Source organism: Trematomus bernacchii, unplaced genomic scaffold (assembly GCF_902827165.1).
Source record: "Trematomus bernacchii unplaced genomic scaffold, fTreBer1.1, whole genome shotgun sequence".
Lineage (NCBI taxonomy): Eukaryota > Metazoa > Chordata > Actinopteri > Perciformes > Nototheniidae > Trematomus > Trematomus bernacchii.
Window position 1 is genome coordinate 13,526,119 of NW_022988050.1, and position 15,907 is coordinate 13,542,025.

The following is a 15,907-nucleotide window of genomic DNA, read 5'->3' on the forward strand; positions in this document are numbered from 1 at the left end:
CAACAACACATCCATCTCACACAGGCGTTACAGTCGAAAGGTTAAATACCACCGTGGTGTGCGTCTTCCATTGGTTGATTGTTAATAAGGTGAAGGATTGTATTTATTGTGATTTCTGCTGAAAATGCAAAGGCAGTTCACTTTATTTCATTATTAAAATAAATGTAATTAAAAATAATAGATTAACGAGTCAATCAAACCGAATAAATTAAATTATTTTAATCATGAACATACGAATACAACAACATAGTATTCAACTTTATCAAGATTTAGAGTTCAAATCTAACTTCATTTATATAATTGTGGTTAGGTTTAATTTGAGCAAGACTAAAGCAGGGTTTATAAACAGACACGTTCTTCTTTCTTTAACAGACCCATTTTCAAACAGTCTTTCTTGGAAGACATTCTTGTTGCACTCACTTGTTCATATTAAACCTGACCTGACCAATGGTCTTACAAAATGTAAATACAAAAAGAAATGTAATTGGAAAAACTTACTGGGGAAAACAAATAAATAAATGACAATAAATATTCAGAATGTTGGTGATTACCTAAAGGAGTCCATCCGGATAAAAGCTTATTGGTAGAGTATAACACTTATTCTGTGGCTCTGTTCCCATCTTACTTTAAGCTATTTTGAAAATGTTTTATTAGCAGTTTGACAGTAAACAGTGTTGAGTATTGTTGACATGTTTACCTTGCTTGAGTTAAGATGGGACTCTTCTTTATTGCCCAGTTTAAAACATTTGTAAGAAAGTAATCACATGAATACTTTAAATTAATTTGATAGAAATGTAAGATATTTACATTATACACAACATTTGTAATGGGTGTTATTGTATTGGTACCATGTTCACCTATTTAGTTTAGCATGTTCACTCTTACTACTAAGATGATGCAAAGAATGCATTCGGGTACATCATCTGGCAACCATGCATGTCTGTATTAAATGATATGTCAGTTGTTTGGTTGATGTCGAAATGTTTTTCTTGATAAGAAAAAAAACAAAACATTGGCCTGCTGATGGCCTTACGTTTCATGTTTATCAAACCCAGTTTGTTTATCTATTTTTTGTTACATTCATTTCCGCCTCATCTGCTCAGGATTAGAATCAGTGATGGTGGAGAGGAGGAAGAAGAAGGGAGGGATAAGTTGCTCCCTGTGTAACGAGATTCCCGGCTAATCAGTGACTTTCCTGCCTTATCTTCGCCATCAGGACACTCGGGAGGCCGAGTAACCCAGGACGAGCTGATGTCATGCAGAGATGGGTAAGTGTGTGTGTGTGTGTGTGTGTGTGTGTGTGTGTGTGTGTGTGTGTGTGTGTGTGTGTGTGTGTGTGTGTGTGTGTGTGTGTGTGTGTGTGTGTGTGTGTGTGTGTGTGTGTGTGTGTGTGTGTGTGTGTGTGTGTGTAATCCTGTTTGTTTGTGGGAAGCAGTGTGAGTGTTTAGTTTCATGTTGTTTGTTAAAGTGTGCTCTCACAGGTGTAATGTGCCTGAGCAATCACCTCTGTGCTCCAGTTAGGGTATGTCAATTACTACATGTGTACACTTACATATATGCAACCAACAACTCAGTGTGTGTGTGTGTGTGTGTGTGTGTGTGTGTGTGTGTGTGTGTGTGTGTGTGTGTGTGTGTGTGTGTGTGTGTGTGTGTGTGTGACAGAGATATAGTGACGGAGCAAGACAAAGGCAGAGACTACACCAAACATCCGTGCAGAACAGCACATTAGTATCAAGAGGCAGCAATCTTTAAAGTGGATGTCATTCATAAATATACAACCATGTGTATATTGTGGCATTTCTTTAAAATGTCCTCATTTTTTAGACAGTTAACTTCATATGATATAAATAATTTTACAAATGTTCATTTTAATATAAAAACTAAACCTAAAAGAAATCTTGAAAATGTGGCCCTACCGTCTACCTCCCAAATTTAGAAAAAAAAAGAATTACAAAAAAGGGAAATAATACACAAAAAAGGCAACTAAAGTAGCTCATTTAGGCTGGAGCCACACGAGGACGATAACGCAAACGGACCGCAATCGTTATCAAAAAAGTCTTCCGTCCACACGCAACAGGCACCAGAAACGTGTCCGTTCACACGAGACCGCTCGAAAGCGCTGGAGACGCTGTAGTACATATGCCAGGCCTGTAAGTGGCGCTGTACTCCTGCCACAAAAGCAGCGAAGAAGACTTCCCGCGCATGGTTGCCATGGTTGCCCTTCTGTTTATTCTCCGCTGTGGACGCTCTGGCTCTTTTTCTCCCTCCCCGAGACAAGCGTTTGCTCCTGCTGTAAATCTCTCCGGTAGTCCACCAGCAGATGACAAACACCCACCTCTCCGCCTCTTCCAAGGAACGAGGGGACCGTGCAGCAGAGTTTCAGTTCGATTTTTTTCCGCCGGTCAACATGTCCGTTAAAGTTTAAATCTTCCGGACAAAATTAGAAAAGTGCCGGTCAAAGGTCTTCTTTGTTATTTATTGAGCTTTAAAACAAATGAATAACGACTCTATATAATAATATAAGAATAAAAAACGGAGCCTCTCTTTTCCTCCCCCTCTTCTGACAGCCCAGCAGCTGATCTCTGAGCAGGAGAGGTGGGAGAGGCGGGGCTATTGCTTCAACGTTATCAGGAAATGATCGTATAGGCGTAAATCCGTTTGCCCCCCCAGAGCGTTTCGTTTGCAGATCTACCCACCTTGGGACCCGTTATCGTTTTCTGCGTTTCCATGTCGGCCTCGTGTGGCCAAACCGTCTATCTGATAGTGAACTGTAGCAGATACGACCATTATCGTCCTCGTGTGGCCGGGGCCTTAGTCAAATACAACAAAGGAAGCAGGATAACTTCAGTAGACAACAATCGTATGAAAAACTAAATTAATCCAAATCTTGGTTTTTATAATCTCATATGTCTATGAGTTTCATTTGTCAGTCCCTGTTCAAAGCAGCCCATTATCTTGTTAAATGGATCAAACATATAGGCATTTTGTTTCTATTGAGTCCCTACTGTATGTGGAATGTCAGAAAAATCACCATCAGTAACAGAGTTATTAATATAATTCATATTAACAATAACATGTTCATAATATCTTTTATATGACACTACCGACAGTTGAGCATAAAGAGAAACAAGCAGGCAGGCAAGTATAACATCAGACAGACAGGCAGGTGGACAGACAGACAGGCACACCAGCATCTCCCTGATTGCCACAAGAGGTGTCCCTTACACCGGCCCACTGCAGTCAATGGAAAAATGATCTCACTCGCTCAAACACCGCTGACTTCATCCCCTGGTGTGAGAGGGCTGACATCAGTGCAGCGTTACCTGAGCAGAGCAAATATAGCATGACACGACGAGGGAGCGGTCGCTTAGCATCGCCCGCCATACGGGCCCAAAGATTTCTCAATGGAATATTGTTTTGATCACGTCATGCTGCATGGCGCTCTACCCTCAAAACATGTGCAGAGGGAAAAAGAAAACAACCTTCTACTGCTCTAACATCTGAGCTATGCAGCCTTGTAAAGGATCATTCATTCATATTCTTATTTTCTTTGTTTTGGACATCATTTTCATCTTTTTGCTGGGATAAAAAAAGTAATTGCTAGTATCTGGAAACACTTTGTAAAATGGGCTTTGGTGGATGAAGTATTCAAAAATGATATAAAGCTTTAAGGTCAAAGTAAGTCTGTACACATAACAAGAGTCCTTTAAACACAATGATATGTGTAAACAGTAAAACAGTAGTGCAATGGTGTAGACGTGTAAAGGCTGTTGGAATACATTTCCAAATATGTTGCTTTTTATACAAGAGATGCATAAAATACTATGCAGCATGTTTGACAGTGATGATATTCAGATCCTATACTCAGGTAAACATAAAACTACTCAATTATATTAAAAGTCATTCAAAATTACTCGTCAGTACCAAATGAGTATCAGAAGTTCAATTTACTTTCAATATAAGAGGTTTGATCACAGCAGTTTGTATATGTTGATAAATACCAAGGGTACCAAGCCTATTTTTGGGAATGTCTTTATAAGTAGGACCCCCAGGAACAAACTGTTTCTTTACTCCTCAAGTTGGTTGTAAACATGTGAGTGGGTGTAAATGGTCATTGTTTAGATAAGGTGAGCGCAGTATATTCTAAGGGCCAAAATCTAGCCGTTAATCATGACAGCTCAGGTCCAACTGTGAAATCGAAAGTGCTTTAGGACTCCTTCTTGCCCAATATTTGTAAAAGGCGGTTACCCATAATTCATAGCCTCATGATGTTCTAAATGTAAGAAACAGGCGTGACCCTACGAGCGTGAAAGTCTGAAGTTCTGAATTATGAGGATCCAAGCATTTATTTTGACTGATATGAGACTTGAATATGAATGAACAGAGTTGGTGATGCTTTTGGTCTTTCAAACCTATCAAAGGGGTAACATTAAATTGGTTTCAATATAGTCACTGATCAAATGTCTCTAAGTAGAATTCTCCTACGTTTTAAGCTTAATACACTATTACAAATAAAACTTTTGGATCGGCTGGAAAATGCATTCTCACAAAGCTGAGAAAGGGGGTGTTTTTTTCTGAGAAATGTGTGGTTCTCACAGGACAGCACCAAAGCTACAAACATGATGATTTTATATAATAAGGGTGCATTGCTTTAGATTAAACTACACAACAGTAGCCAACACTATATATGGAGTTCAAATGATCACAACCTTAAACATGAGCAGTAAAATGCCACTTACACATTAATGCAGCCGTCAGATTATCTGGAAACATCCAATACAATAGGAAACAATGGCAGGAATGCAGAATAAGTACTTCTACTTATATACTATTGCCACATTTTATTGATAATACTTATTTTACTCAAGTCTTTTTTGAATGAGTTTTACTTGGAGTGGAGTGTCTTTACAGTGTGCTACTCGTACTATAATATAATTTATCTCTTGTGTAAATTATCTGAATACGGATGTACTCTTCCACTGGGTACAACAAGGATTTTTGAACCCGCATAGTTAAATTCAGACTGACAAGTTTGTTGTTTGACTTCCATCCAAGCTGCTGTGATGAGACTATTAACGAACTCTAAGCTCAGCGCACAGTACGTGCTCATATAGAGGTACCAGCCTCTACTAAAAGGAACCCGCAATTACCATAAATGCAGCTCAATATCACTGACAGACAGCCAGTGTCTTTCAAAGGATACCATTCATTAGGGCCGCACCGCAGAGAGCCACTGGCATCTCCCCCCAAGGACACAGCTTATGTTAATAGGCCTTAAACCACGTCATCATTGCCATCAGTACCACATATATTATATGCACCTCCATCAAAAGTCACAGGATGGCACGGGTGCCAGTCCCACATATCTGTCCCCTTGTTTACTCACTTCAAAGACAGTGTGGAGTGCCAGGCATTTCGTACATGTCTGGCCTTAAGCTGGGCCTTACAGGGGCAGAGGGTCCCCTTTTATCTCTTGATTTAGTTATGAGTGTGTGTGTGTGTGTGTGTGTGTGTGTGTGTGTGTGTGTGTGTGTGTGTGTGTGTGTGTGTGTGTGTGTGTGTGGTGATCATAGCGTTGATTTAGTCAGATGTTATGTAGGTATGTACAGTACAGTCAACCCAGTCTACTTCAAAATGAAGTTCCCAAACAATAACGTGAAGTACGGCAACATATTTTCTCCTGCACTTAACATTGTAAATTGAAACACAAAACTACGACTTGGTTATGTTTAGAAGAAAAGGTCATAGTTTGGCTTAAAATAGTCTGTCCTGGGTCAAATTCCCCTGGTTTTTTACCCACACATCCACTCAATCATCTTTACGCCGTGGACTTCAGCAGATTGTATTGCAAAACAAACCGCAACGTGCATCCCTTGAAACATAAATGGCAGTCAAGTTGTATGGGAACATCATTTCCATTTTGGACTATAATAGCTCCCTCTTTAAATCGATTTGATTTACACTGATGATTTTTTATTGTTTATGATGCCATGTTGGTAAAATCATTTATTATTTTTGAGAGAAATGTATCACCAATTATTTGATGGGATGCCATGAAAATGTGCGCATATATTCAAGGTCCCCAGGGGCGGAATCCTAAGGATTCCGCATTTCTTTTCATCTACCACCAGCAGGTCAAATGTTACACTTAAATACTGAAGATTCCCTTTTAAGGATGCATCGGCACCTCATGTGCTACAGATATCTGTGATTCCTATAGGGTGAACTCTTAGCCTCAGCCAGAAAGTTGAAATGTTTAGTTTGGGGAGAAAAGTCCTTGATGGATTGTCATTAAATGTTGTATAGTTATCAATGGTCCCCAGAGGAAGAAACCTAATGATTTCGGTTGTACCATGACTTCTTATCTTATTCCACCAGGAGTCCAAATGTGTACTTATCCAGTAAAATATCAACACATCTCCTCTTTCTGTTGGATCTGATATCTATGGTCCCCAGAGAATAGATTAACATAGGTCACCCCAACTATTTATCTATCATAACATTTGTTTGTCCAGTAAATATGTTTATGTACCTTTATCTACAACTGACAACCAATCAGCCTCATCACAAAAAAAGGATCATATAGGGAAAAATGTCAAAGTGAGTTTATCTGTAGCCTTCGCATCCTCTTAAATTCACTGTCACCCATGGTGGGACATCTGCGGTCAAGCTGAGAGACCTTGTGTTGTCAGGTCTCCTAGTACCGGATAGACCCAAACTAAACACAACCGCCCACTTGTTCAGGCCTCCAAACACGCTTGTGTATTGTTTTGGTGGAAAAATCTGGAGGCATTGTTTACACCACAGAGTTTACAGGGATCCAGAGTCATCACAAAGCAGGAATCCAACAAAATCAGACCCTCTCCCTTGGGAAAACACTACAATGTGGGATTGCAAAACCATGAAACCCCAGCAGAATATTTGGAGCTGAGCTCAGAAGAGCTAAAATAACTTGCTATTAATCCGGCTGTTGTTTGACTTTGAAAACTGAGTGTCCCTTTATGTTGAAATAGAGACGTCTTTATCCTCAGTATGCCAAACAGTCCCACCATCTACATATCCTGCCTTTGATTCAACAGAGGCAGTTTTGAGGAGCACATGCCCCCGGGCCAGCCCCACTGGTTTTCCCCTTGTATGGATAGATAAACCAGCTGCATCACTAAAAATGACATGACATGGGATTTTTTTGTCCTCACCCCAAATTAGCATGGAAATAAAATGGGAAAAGGGATATAAATGGAAACGTGGGTGGAGAGGGGGCTGGTGGCAACAATGGGAGGGTTTTCACAAAACCAGCGTTATGTGGCCAGTGAACAAGTGAGAGAAGAGAGACATCAACAAGGCTCCTCTGTGTCTCCTTAAAGTCATCCTGCTTTTAGAACAAAACAATGACTCCCAAAACACTCTTTGGTCTCCGCCATGTGCCATTGGCTGTTAATAGAGGGCCGGTTTTATTGCTAGACGTGTGAAAACACATGAATGTGAAAACATGGATATTTGCATGCGTTTTCAACAAAGTGTTCCCCATTTGAATAAATAATTGTAAAATATTCAAAATCCTGTAGCAATACAAATTCCCTTTGTTAAAACGAGTGGAAAGAACACATCTGAATATACATATGGGTGTTTTTTTTCTGTAGATTTCTCCTAAAGTCACCAAAAGTTGGCATTAGATAAAGCATATCCGCATATGCAAACATGATCCTTCAGAAAACGTGTAATACAGGAACGTTTTATGTTTACCCTATTGTTCTCCTTCCCTTTAAGTATAAGGACTGGCGGCATTACTTATTTGTATTATCATCAGATGTCAGGAAAAGAAAAAAACAAACAGTTCATTTAACCACTTAAAATGTAGCCAATGCTTAACATAGATCCACTCCTCTGTGCTATAGAGCTCTGTTGTAGTCCAAAAATACATCAATTTACTACACTGTTGCCCTGTGTGACCTTCATTAGAATGAACACACAAACACACTGTAGTTTATTTCGAGGAAGTACTGCATAGGCCGTCCTGCTGCCACGTTCACTTATGCATCAAAGTAGATTTTTTGTATGAAAAGGTTTTGTTGTAGCATGGACTTGGGCTCTATTTTCGAGGAAATATATTTGGCCTCACTAACCAAAATGGAACACAGCAAAGCGGATAATTTGCAAAGCAAGCGGTGCACATATCTGCACCAGATCTTTACATTGTTTTGTAGAAAAAACGCTTAAAGGCTGGGATGTTCTGTTATTTATCCACTGACTATTTAAAAAAAAAAAAAAAGATATAAATGAAAACAATAAGAGACAGTTGCTATTTAAAATGAAATATTAAATATCGCAGACAAAAAAAGTTGTTTTTACATTGAAGCATTTATTTCCCCCCGTTTCAAACCTGTAAAATAGTTGTTGTGCCTGTCTGTGTGGGGGAGAGTTTAGAGTCAGCTTTGTGTTTTCTCTGGCAGCTCAGCTGGGCCGGTGCAGCTGCATGGCAGCAACCTCTCTTCAGGGCTGCCAGTCAAAAACACCCCTATAAATGCTATTGTGCTCACCTGATTGATCTTTCACAAGCCCGGAGCAGGCCAGACAGGCTGACTTTGGAGGGGAATGGCGAGGAATGGCCGGGGAACAAACAAGCGAGTTAGTGTCTGCGGCGGAGGAGGTTGGGCCGCAGGTGGCTAGGAGGCACGCTTGGGTTGGCGCACTGGCCCTCGTAAGATGCCAACAGTGACATTTCCTGACTATGGCTATACACAAGCAGGAATCCCAGCAACGGGCCAGTGTCCCGAGAGAATGAAGGACAGGCCCTGGGTGGATTTTACAGCACACACAGGCAAAGGAGGAGGACATGTATGGGAGCGTATGCATTAAACATGACACACTTGCTCATAAACACACTAATAAAGATCTCTTTCTTCTCACACACACACACCTCCACTGAAGCTCATCTGTTGCTTAGAGCAGGCTCAACTGAGGCGAGCGAAGCCTGTGTGGGGTGCTGACTGAACATCTCTGCCAGGAATTCTGCAGGGTGGTGCACGGGTGGGTAATCATCACTCGACGTGTCTCTGTGGTCTACAGCCCGGCACCAGCCTCAGGAGCACAACTCCAAGAGGTGTAAATCACAAACCCTGGAACATCTCCAAGCTAACAACCAATCATGTCAACAGAAGTGACTCGGAAATCAACTTTCTTGTATGTGTGGGTTGAAATGCTCATTTCTTAGGTGCTCGCTGATAATAAAGCACCATTGCATGTTTGTGCAGGCAGCTCTCCAAAAAGCAACATCAAATGAAATGCACTAAACAATGGGATCTTTCCAGGGAGGGGCAAAATTCAAATAATCCAGCTTGACCTTTTAAAGGATGTGCCCCTTTTCTTTTTAAAGAATCATGCAGCAAACATTGCTGGCTCTATTTTGTCTGGAGTTATTTTCAGGTGTGTATTGTTTGTTATGGAAATATTCTTCTGGATGTTAATTTGGGAGGAGATGAGGTAGTCCTGAGAGGGGTGAGGTGGGGGGGCAGATTTGGCAACGTGGCATAGTAAGGATGTGACAGGGAAAAGGAAACTAACGTTTTATTTTTGGTCAACCTGAAAGTGAAACTGGAAAAGGCTTGTCCCTACGCAAAAGGAAGCTACAAGGGCAAGGGAAACACATCCACTCACACACACATATACACACACACAGACTGCCCTGTGTTTCACACGTCGAGTGTTTGCATTAGCAATCATTTTTCAGTTGGAATGGCACGTGAGAGAGGCAGCTCTTCCTCGGAAGCCCGCTCCACTCTCCAAACAAAGTGAGAGTCCTGTTTGCTTTAATGCTGCTCCGATGCCTGGTTGTCATGTCACTCATGTACAGTCAGTGTCCCTTATTACAGTTTGATTTAGTTTAAGAAAACCAGCATTTTCATTTAAAGCACCAATAGTGAATAATGCTGTATAAACACTGGATCCCATGACTACTTTTACATGAAAGGGTCTCTCAAAGAGATTTTTCTCAGGCCTGTTTTGGTGCAAATGTGTTGTCATTCATTCTGTAAAGCTAATGCCACAATATGTTCAGCAACATTAACTCATATAGACCATTTGAAAAGAAAAAGTATTGACCTTCTTGTCCATGTTGGCCTAACTCAACTAAAGCCAACATGGATAAAAGGGCGGTGAAAAAATGCACTTACAATTCCATGACAGCAGGAAGCACTTAATGTGCTGACAAATATTGTGTTGTGTGATCAAAAGCTCCAGAATGACAACAAGAATGTGCAACAGGAATTTGGCTCACAGTATGCTAAGCTTAAATTAAAATTAATGGAGATCTAACCATTTGTATACAAGGTATATCTAAAGAAATGTAAGTGCAATTGGACGTTTTGATCGTGCTTCCAGTAAGTCCTTGTGTGTTGCCCTTGTTTTACCAACGATCTTCATTTGTTATCAGGCACCATCAGCCTTATCAGGAGCGAGGGAGGAGTAGGAGGGACGAGAGAGGAAGACGAAGCTCCACAGAAAGGAAAGATGGAGAGGTGTTGTCGACAAGCCTTCCGAACAAACACCATCCCCCGCAGTCAGACGCCACGGCCTCTGGCTCCTTCTGTCTCCCTTCTCCCCACATCCTCTTTCACTCTGTCTTTCTTCCTCATTCTTTCCATTCATTCTTTTTAACATCTCTCTATAAACTATTTCACTTTGAATATCTCTCTCCATTTCGACACATCTCACTCTGCCTCTCAATAGCAGCTGTAGCTATAATAACATTTCAGCCATCCATCAGGCACAGCTTTGATCAATAAGCACTTTGAGTCCACTCCAGAGCACCGCACTGAACTTAAAATGTCTCCCCTCTGTCTCTGTCAGTACTTATCTCTCTGCTGACAAAGCTTTATTAGACTCAGGGGTGGATGACTATTACAATAGATTTCACAATGCATTTCGGCCCTGCGCTGTGTGCAATGTAAATGAAACACACAGAGGTGATCTATGGCAACGGCCTATGTTCTTTACAGTTTCCATTCATCCTAAACGATTGGAAGAAGTTGTAAATCCTGTGCCTGAAACTGCATGACTTTATCAGCACTATAGTAGTGAGGAGGTATTTAAGGCGCCTTCTTCTGCCCCTTTTTCTTCTTTTTTTTCAAGATGTCAACCATGTGGATTTAAAACACATGTGCGTCCCGAACACGTGCCGCAGATCAGGAGTCAATTTGTTTGTATGCTGTCTGAAATCACATGTGACAGTTTTAACTTTAGATGCCTCATGGATGAAGTGTTTAAGAACTGAATAGAGAGATAAATGATTTACAAGTATAAAAAAGGACATACTCAGATAGAAAATTAGGGATTTCGTGCTCACATGCTTTCATGTGCAATTTTTTTATGCAACGCCAGTTATTTGCCAATACTTTGTGGTGGTGACAACACAATCATGTTGAGTCATGCTTTAATCTCTGGGACAAAAATAAGCTTGTGGAAACATTAAGAATAAAACATTCTTTCTGTTTTTCTCGCAGAACATACGGAGATCCGAGCATAACTAACCTTTATGGATATAGAAAGGGAGTATTCAAACCATTCAAACAAAGGGATTTTAATTTCAAAGATTTGTATAGGTCTGATGAGGTAAAAGTATTTTGTGAAAAAGAAAAAAACAAGCATCTGTTGCTAAGCTAACAGCTGTTTTTAGGCTGTTTCATCGTGCTTACGTCGGGAATACATATATATTACAGTTCAGTTGAGGCTGGAAGTAATTAGTTTTGTACTTCTATGGTCATAAACCAATGTTTAATGTTGCTAAAAGGAAGTTCAGGGGACAAGAGTTGTTAAACTTGTCAAAGCATTTCACTCAAAACCACAAATATCAGCCTTGTGTTGGCGCTAAAAGAAAATTCAGTAGGATTTATCCACATGTGTACATTAAACCTCTGTACAAAATCTAATAGCAATACTTTTAAAAGTTGTTGTAATATTTAAGTCTTGACCAAAGTGGTTGACCGACCAACCAACAGTCCAACATCGCCATCCCACAAGTGTGGCTACAACATTATCTTCACATTAAAAAGGGGACATTTTGAGTCCAAAGTTCACGTGCTTTGAAGTCACATGTGGGTTGTCATGACTCATGGGCAAAAACAAATAATGTTTAGTTGTGCTTTGATGTCCGGGATAAAAAGGAAGTTATGGTGATGAAAAACAGTCAAACACCATTGGCACAAATCCATTTAAAAGAGGTTAAACTAAGCAGTATTTAACCAAAGAAAAAACATATCCCCACCCCCCTTTCCTTTCTTCTTTATTCCTTTATATCCACTGTGACACTGTGGTTTGGGAACGACTATTTTAGCGTATATGGTTTCAAGAGAGTTTATAGTGGCTTAAATGTAATAAAACAACTGCTAAACAACCATAATGTTTACTTATTGAATATCCCTCAGACTTTCCTGCTCAGTGATGGCAAAGAGTAGGGCTGATGTAACATTTATGGCCTGTTGTGTACATCTAAATGCACATCTAACTATCATTAAGCAGGAAATCACATGTGCAGTATCACCTGTAATGGAGATTGATATCAACAGGGGGAGAGAGGAGGAATAGAAATGCTCTTAAACTTTGTGTTGTGTACGTCTATGATTCATATTCACCACTGAAACTAAATCTCAAATCCCATCAGAACCTTTGTTTCCTGGCTCCTGACTGCCAACTCCTCCTTAAAAAACAGTCTTTGTGGCTTTAGTTTAGCACTTTAGTTTCAATAAGCAGCAAGCATTTCACCATCCTGTATACACAGCTTCCTGAAGAGAGCTTTAAATTCTGTGGCTTTCTTGTGGTATAAACTTAAAACCACAAGAATGCATATTCTTTAATGCTCATGTTAAGGTACAGGGCTCCTGCAGAGGTAGGGCCACTTCTTCCTGTCTGGCTGTGAACACTGCCCTTAATAAGTAGAGGGTTGAGACATAAAATGAAGTAAACAAAGTCAGGTTCTTTGAGTTTGTCTGGGCAGAAAAGAAAAACATGTCAGAACATTCGTGCCAGGGCAGGTTTTTATGAATGGAAGTTTTTTTCTAACTTTCCCTCTCTCTTTTTTGTGAATGAAAAACAACTGGAAAATCCAGTAAAAAGCCCGCAGTATACAGGGAGATGATTGGCTGCTGTGGCACAAGCTCCGCCTACGGTTGCTAGGAACCCGACTACCACGCTTCTGATTGGCTCACACGGGGAACCGAGACTTCATTCATAAGTCAGTGTATTCAAGCGGACAAAGGCAAGAAATTTGAGCTCTTGAAAGAGGAAATGCTCCAATCACGAGCCTCGTCTGGCTCGAGCAACAACAGGCAAGTCTCCCCAATTCATGTCCGTAGCAGAATTGACAACACAGCTGGCTCAAAAGTCCCCTCACTTAAACGAAAACGTGTTCAAACTAACTCTTCCTGCCAATGTTAAGTTGTTTCGTCGAAATATATAGTTGAGCTTTGCGGCTGTGACTCCACTAAAACTCGCTACATCTGTTTCCCGTCACAGCTACAACAGCGCTGGACTGGTTCCCAAAGAAAGTGGAGCCTGGCAATGTGGGCAGACGTGGCAAAAAGCCAGAGAAACAGTACTAAATAACACTCATAATTCAAACACGCTTTTACGACCCGTCCGACATGTTTTTTTATCAACCACGCCACTAGGTAGCCTACAACACAAACAAAAACAAAAACTGAAATGTCCTGCTAAAAACGTGAAGAAAGAGCTGCTTGAGGTGTAAAATGAACTTTACCTTAACTTATAGGTATGCGACGAGCTGTCTGCCTGTCACACACACAAATAAGAGATTTGTAAAGAGGGCAGCAGCCCGCTGGGTAATCACTCGCCATCACTTCCTTTCGGCATTTTTTGTGAATGGATCTCATTATGCATGCAGCCTCCACGCTGCTCCATTCACAAGCAGCGCTCCCTCCTCTCCCTGCAGCCTGCGTGGATCCACTCTGCCTAAATGACCACAAACGGTTAACGGATGGATTATAAGATGGATGGATATTTGGACCAGCAAGTGCCTTACACTTTAGCAAATGTACGTATGGATGAACTCTTTCTGTTACTTTCATATGTTTTGCTTTGTAAATAACTGCTACCGGGCTTTATCTCTCCGTCTGCTGCACGAGTTTTGGCTGAAGCAGCTGTGTGCGCGGGATATAAAACTACTTCTAACCCCGCTTTAAACTAACATAAATCTTTACAAACTAAAGCATAAGTATTGCACATAGTCATGTTTGTCTGTGGCTTTCTTCTAATCGTGACTTTGCTTGGAGAACGTGTCAATGTGTGCCAAATGGCCACTTTCTTCAGGCGCAAACTGCGCGTTTGTTTTTCACAGATTTCCTCCACCACAGAGAAATGTGTTGTTTTCTGAGTAGCTTCATGTTCACATATAGCATGCCTCTTATTTAGAACTCTTTACAAATTATTATTATTATTATTATTATTATTATTAACATACTTGTGTCTGGTTTGGTCAAATGTGTCCAAGTGGTTTTTACATGCCACATTAAAGATTTTGACACTGATGTGCTCTGTTGGAATCTGTTTCTCACTTCTATGTTAACATGTATGGGTTTTGCAGAAGTCGCATGGAAATGGGCCCCTAAATAGACTGTTGATGGCAGCGAAAAGGAAATACATGGACACAGAATTACCCCCTCAGGAATCCGAAGGTAAAGTAATTGAATACGCATGTTGACATCTATCAAGCCCAGGCAATGTCAGTATGAGGCTAATAGTTACTTGATATACATATCATGAGGATAAGACAAATATTAGTGAATCTAACTTGTCATTCATTCTGAATATTCATATGTGTATCTTTCTTTTCAGACCTCTTCCAGGATTTAAGCCAACTCCAAGAGACATGGCTCACAGAAGGTGAGATCTGCCTGCTTTTTATTCTTAATTTCTACTTTGCTGTGAAGATTTCCCTGTTAATGACAGTCATGGGGTTTGATAAGCTTGAAATGTTGGTTAACACAGACCTTAAATTACACAAATATTTAAATGTTTTATTAGAAATCCTGTGACTACGAAGGACACTCATTGCTTCCAGCTCTTCTTTCAGACCAAACTCTTATTAATCCACTTATTTGAGCTACTGTCCCAAACTGCCTGATGCAGCCCACATGCTCATAAACCGTAAAACACCAAAAAAGAAAAAAAAAGGGGTCCAGAGAGAACACAGACGGGACACTATTAGCTTCGAGCATGTCCTATTTTGGCCATGTTGGCATGTAGTATGCGTGCCAGCCAGCAGCCAATGCAAACAAACAGGCTATTTGGCTTGTGTCACTCAAAGGCACATAGCGATGAAATAAGGCCCAGCCACAGGCAATTGTCAGCCAGTAGACTTAATAAGTGCAATGATGATGTAAGCCCAAATGGAGTAATTATACTGTATGTCAAGAGAGGGAAAACAACACAGGCCGTGAGTCATTGTGCCCAGTTTTAGTGGACAACAGTGGCAGGGCAGTGTTGGTCTGAAAGGTGCTTAAAGACGCGAGTGCACCCAAGAGGTGTGAATTTCAGTTGTGTCTGTTGCTTTGAAGTGCTTTGATGTGGAAGTTAAAGAGAACTTTTGCTCTGTTTTTACATTGAATGTAAACCACATCAACTTGATCAATTCTGTTTAAAGTTGCTTATTGTCACTTTGGTGTTTGAGCTTTGATTTCAGAGTATTACACCTGAGGGCTTTTTTTTGTTGAAGGGGGAAATTGTCTTTGTTCTTACCTGAGTTTAAATTGTGCATGTACAGGCGATTCTGTGACATCACAACTCTTTTGGAAACTATGGTTTGATATGCTACTAATCCTGGTCAAATGTTGGGTACAAATCTCTAATTGCAAATATTTGGCTGATTTTGCTGTATCGTTGCGATATAATTCAAAAT

The 15,907-nt window shown here is 40.5% G+C and overlaps 1 protein-coding gene across 2 annotated transcripts in view; it reads left to right on the forward strand.

Moving 5' to 3' along the window:
• Positions 1 to 13,247: 13,247 nt before the first annotated feature.
• The window catches only part of etv4 (ETS variant transcription factor 4), a 34,368-nt gene continuing 31,708 nt past the window's right edge, over positions 13,248 to 15,907 (forward strand). Inside the window, exons 1-4 of one of the 2 annotated variants that reach the window (XM_034119082.1) lie at positions 13,248 to 13,319; positions 13,943 to 14,044; positions 14,594 to 14,684; positions 14,845 to 14,892. In XM_034119082.1, coding sequence (XP_033974973.1) covers positions 13,988 to 14,044; positions 14,594 to 14,684; positions 14,845 to 14,892 — 196 coding nt within the window. In that variant the 5' untranslated portion in view covers positions 13,248 to 13,319; positions 13,943 to 13,987. Of the gene's footprint in view, positions 13,320 to 13,844; positions 14,045 to 14,593; positions 14,685 to 14,844; positions 14,893 to 15,907 lie in introns of those variants that run through there. The other variant, XM_034119081.1, reaches the window with a different exon arrangement.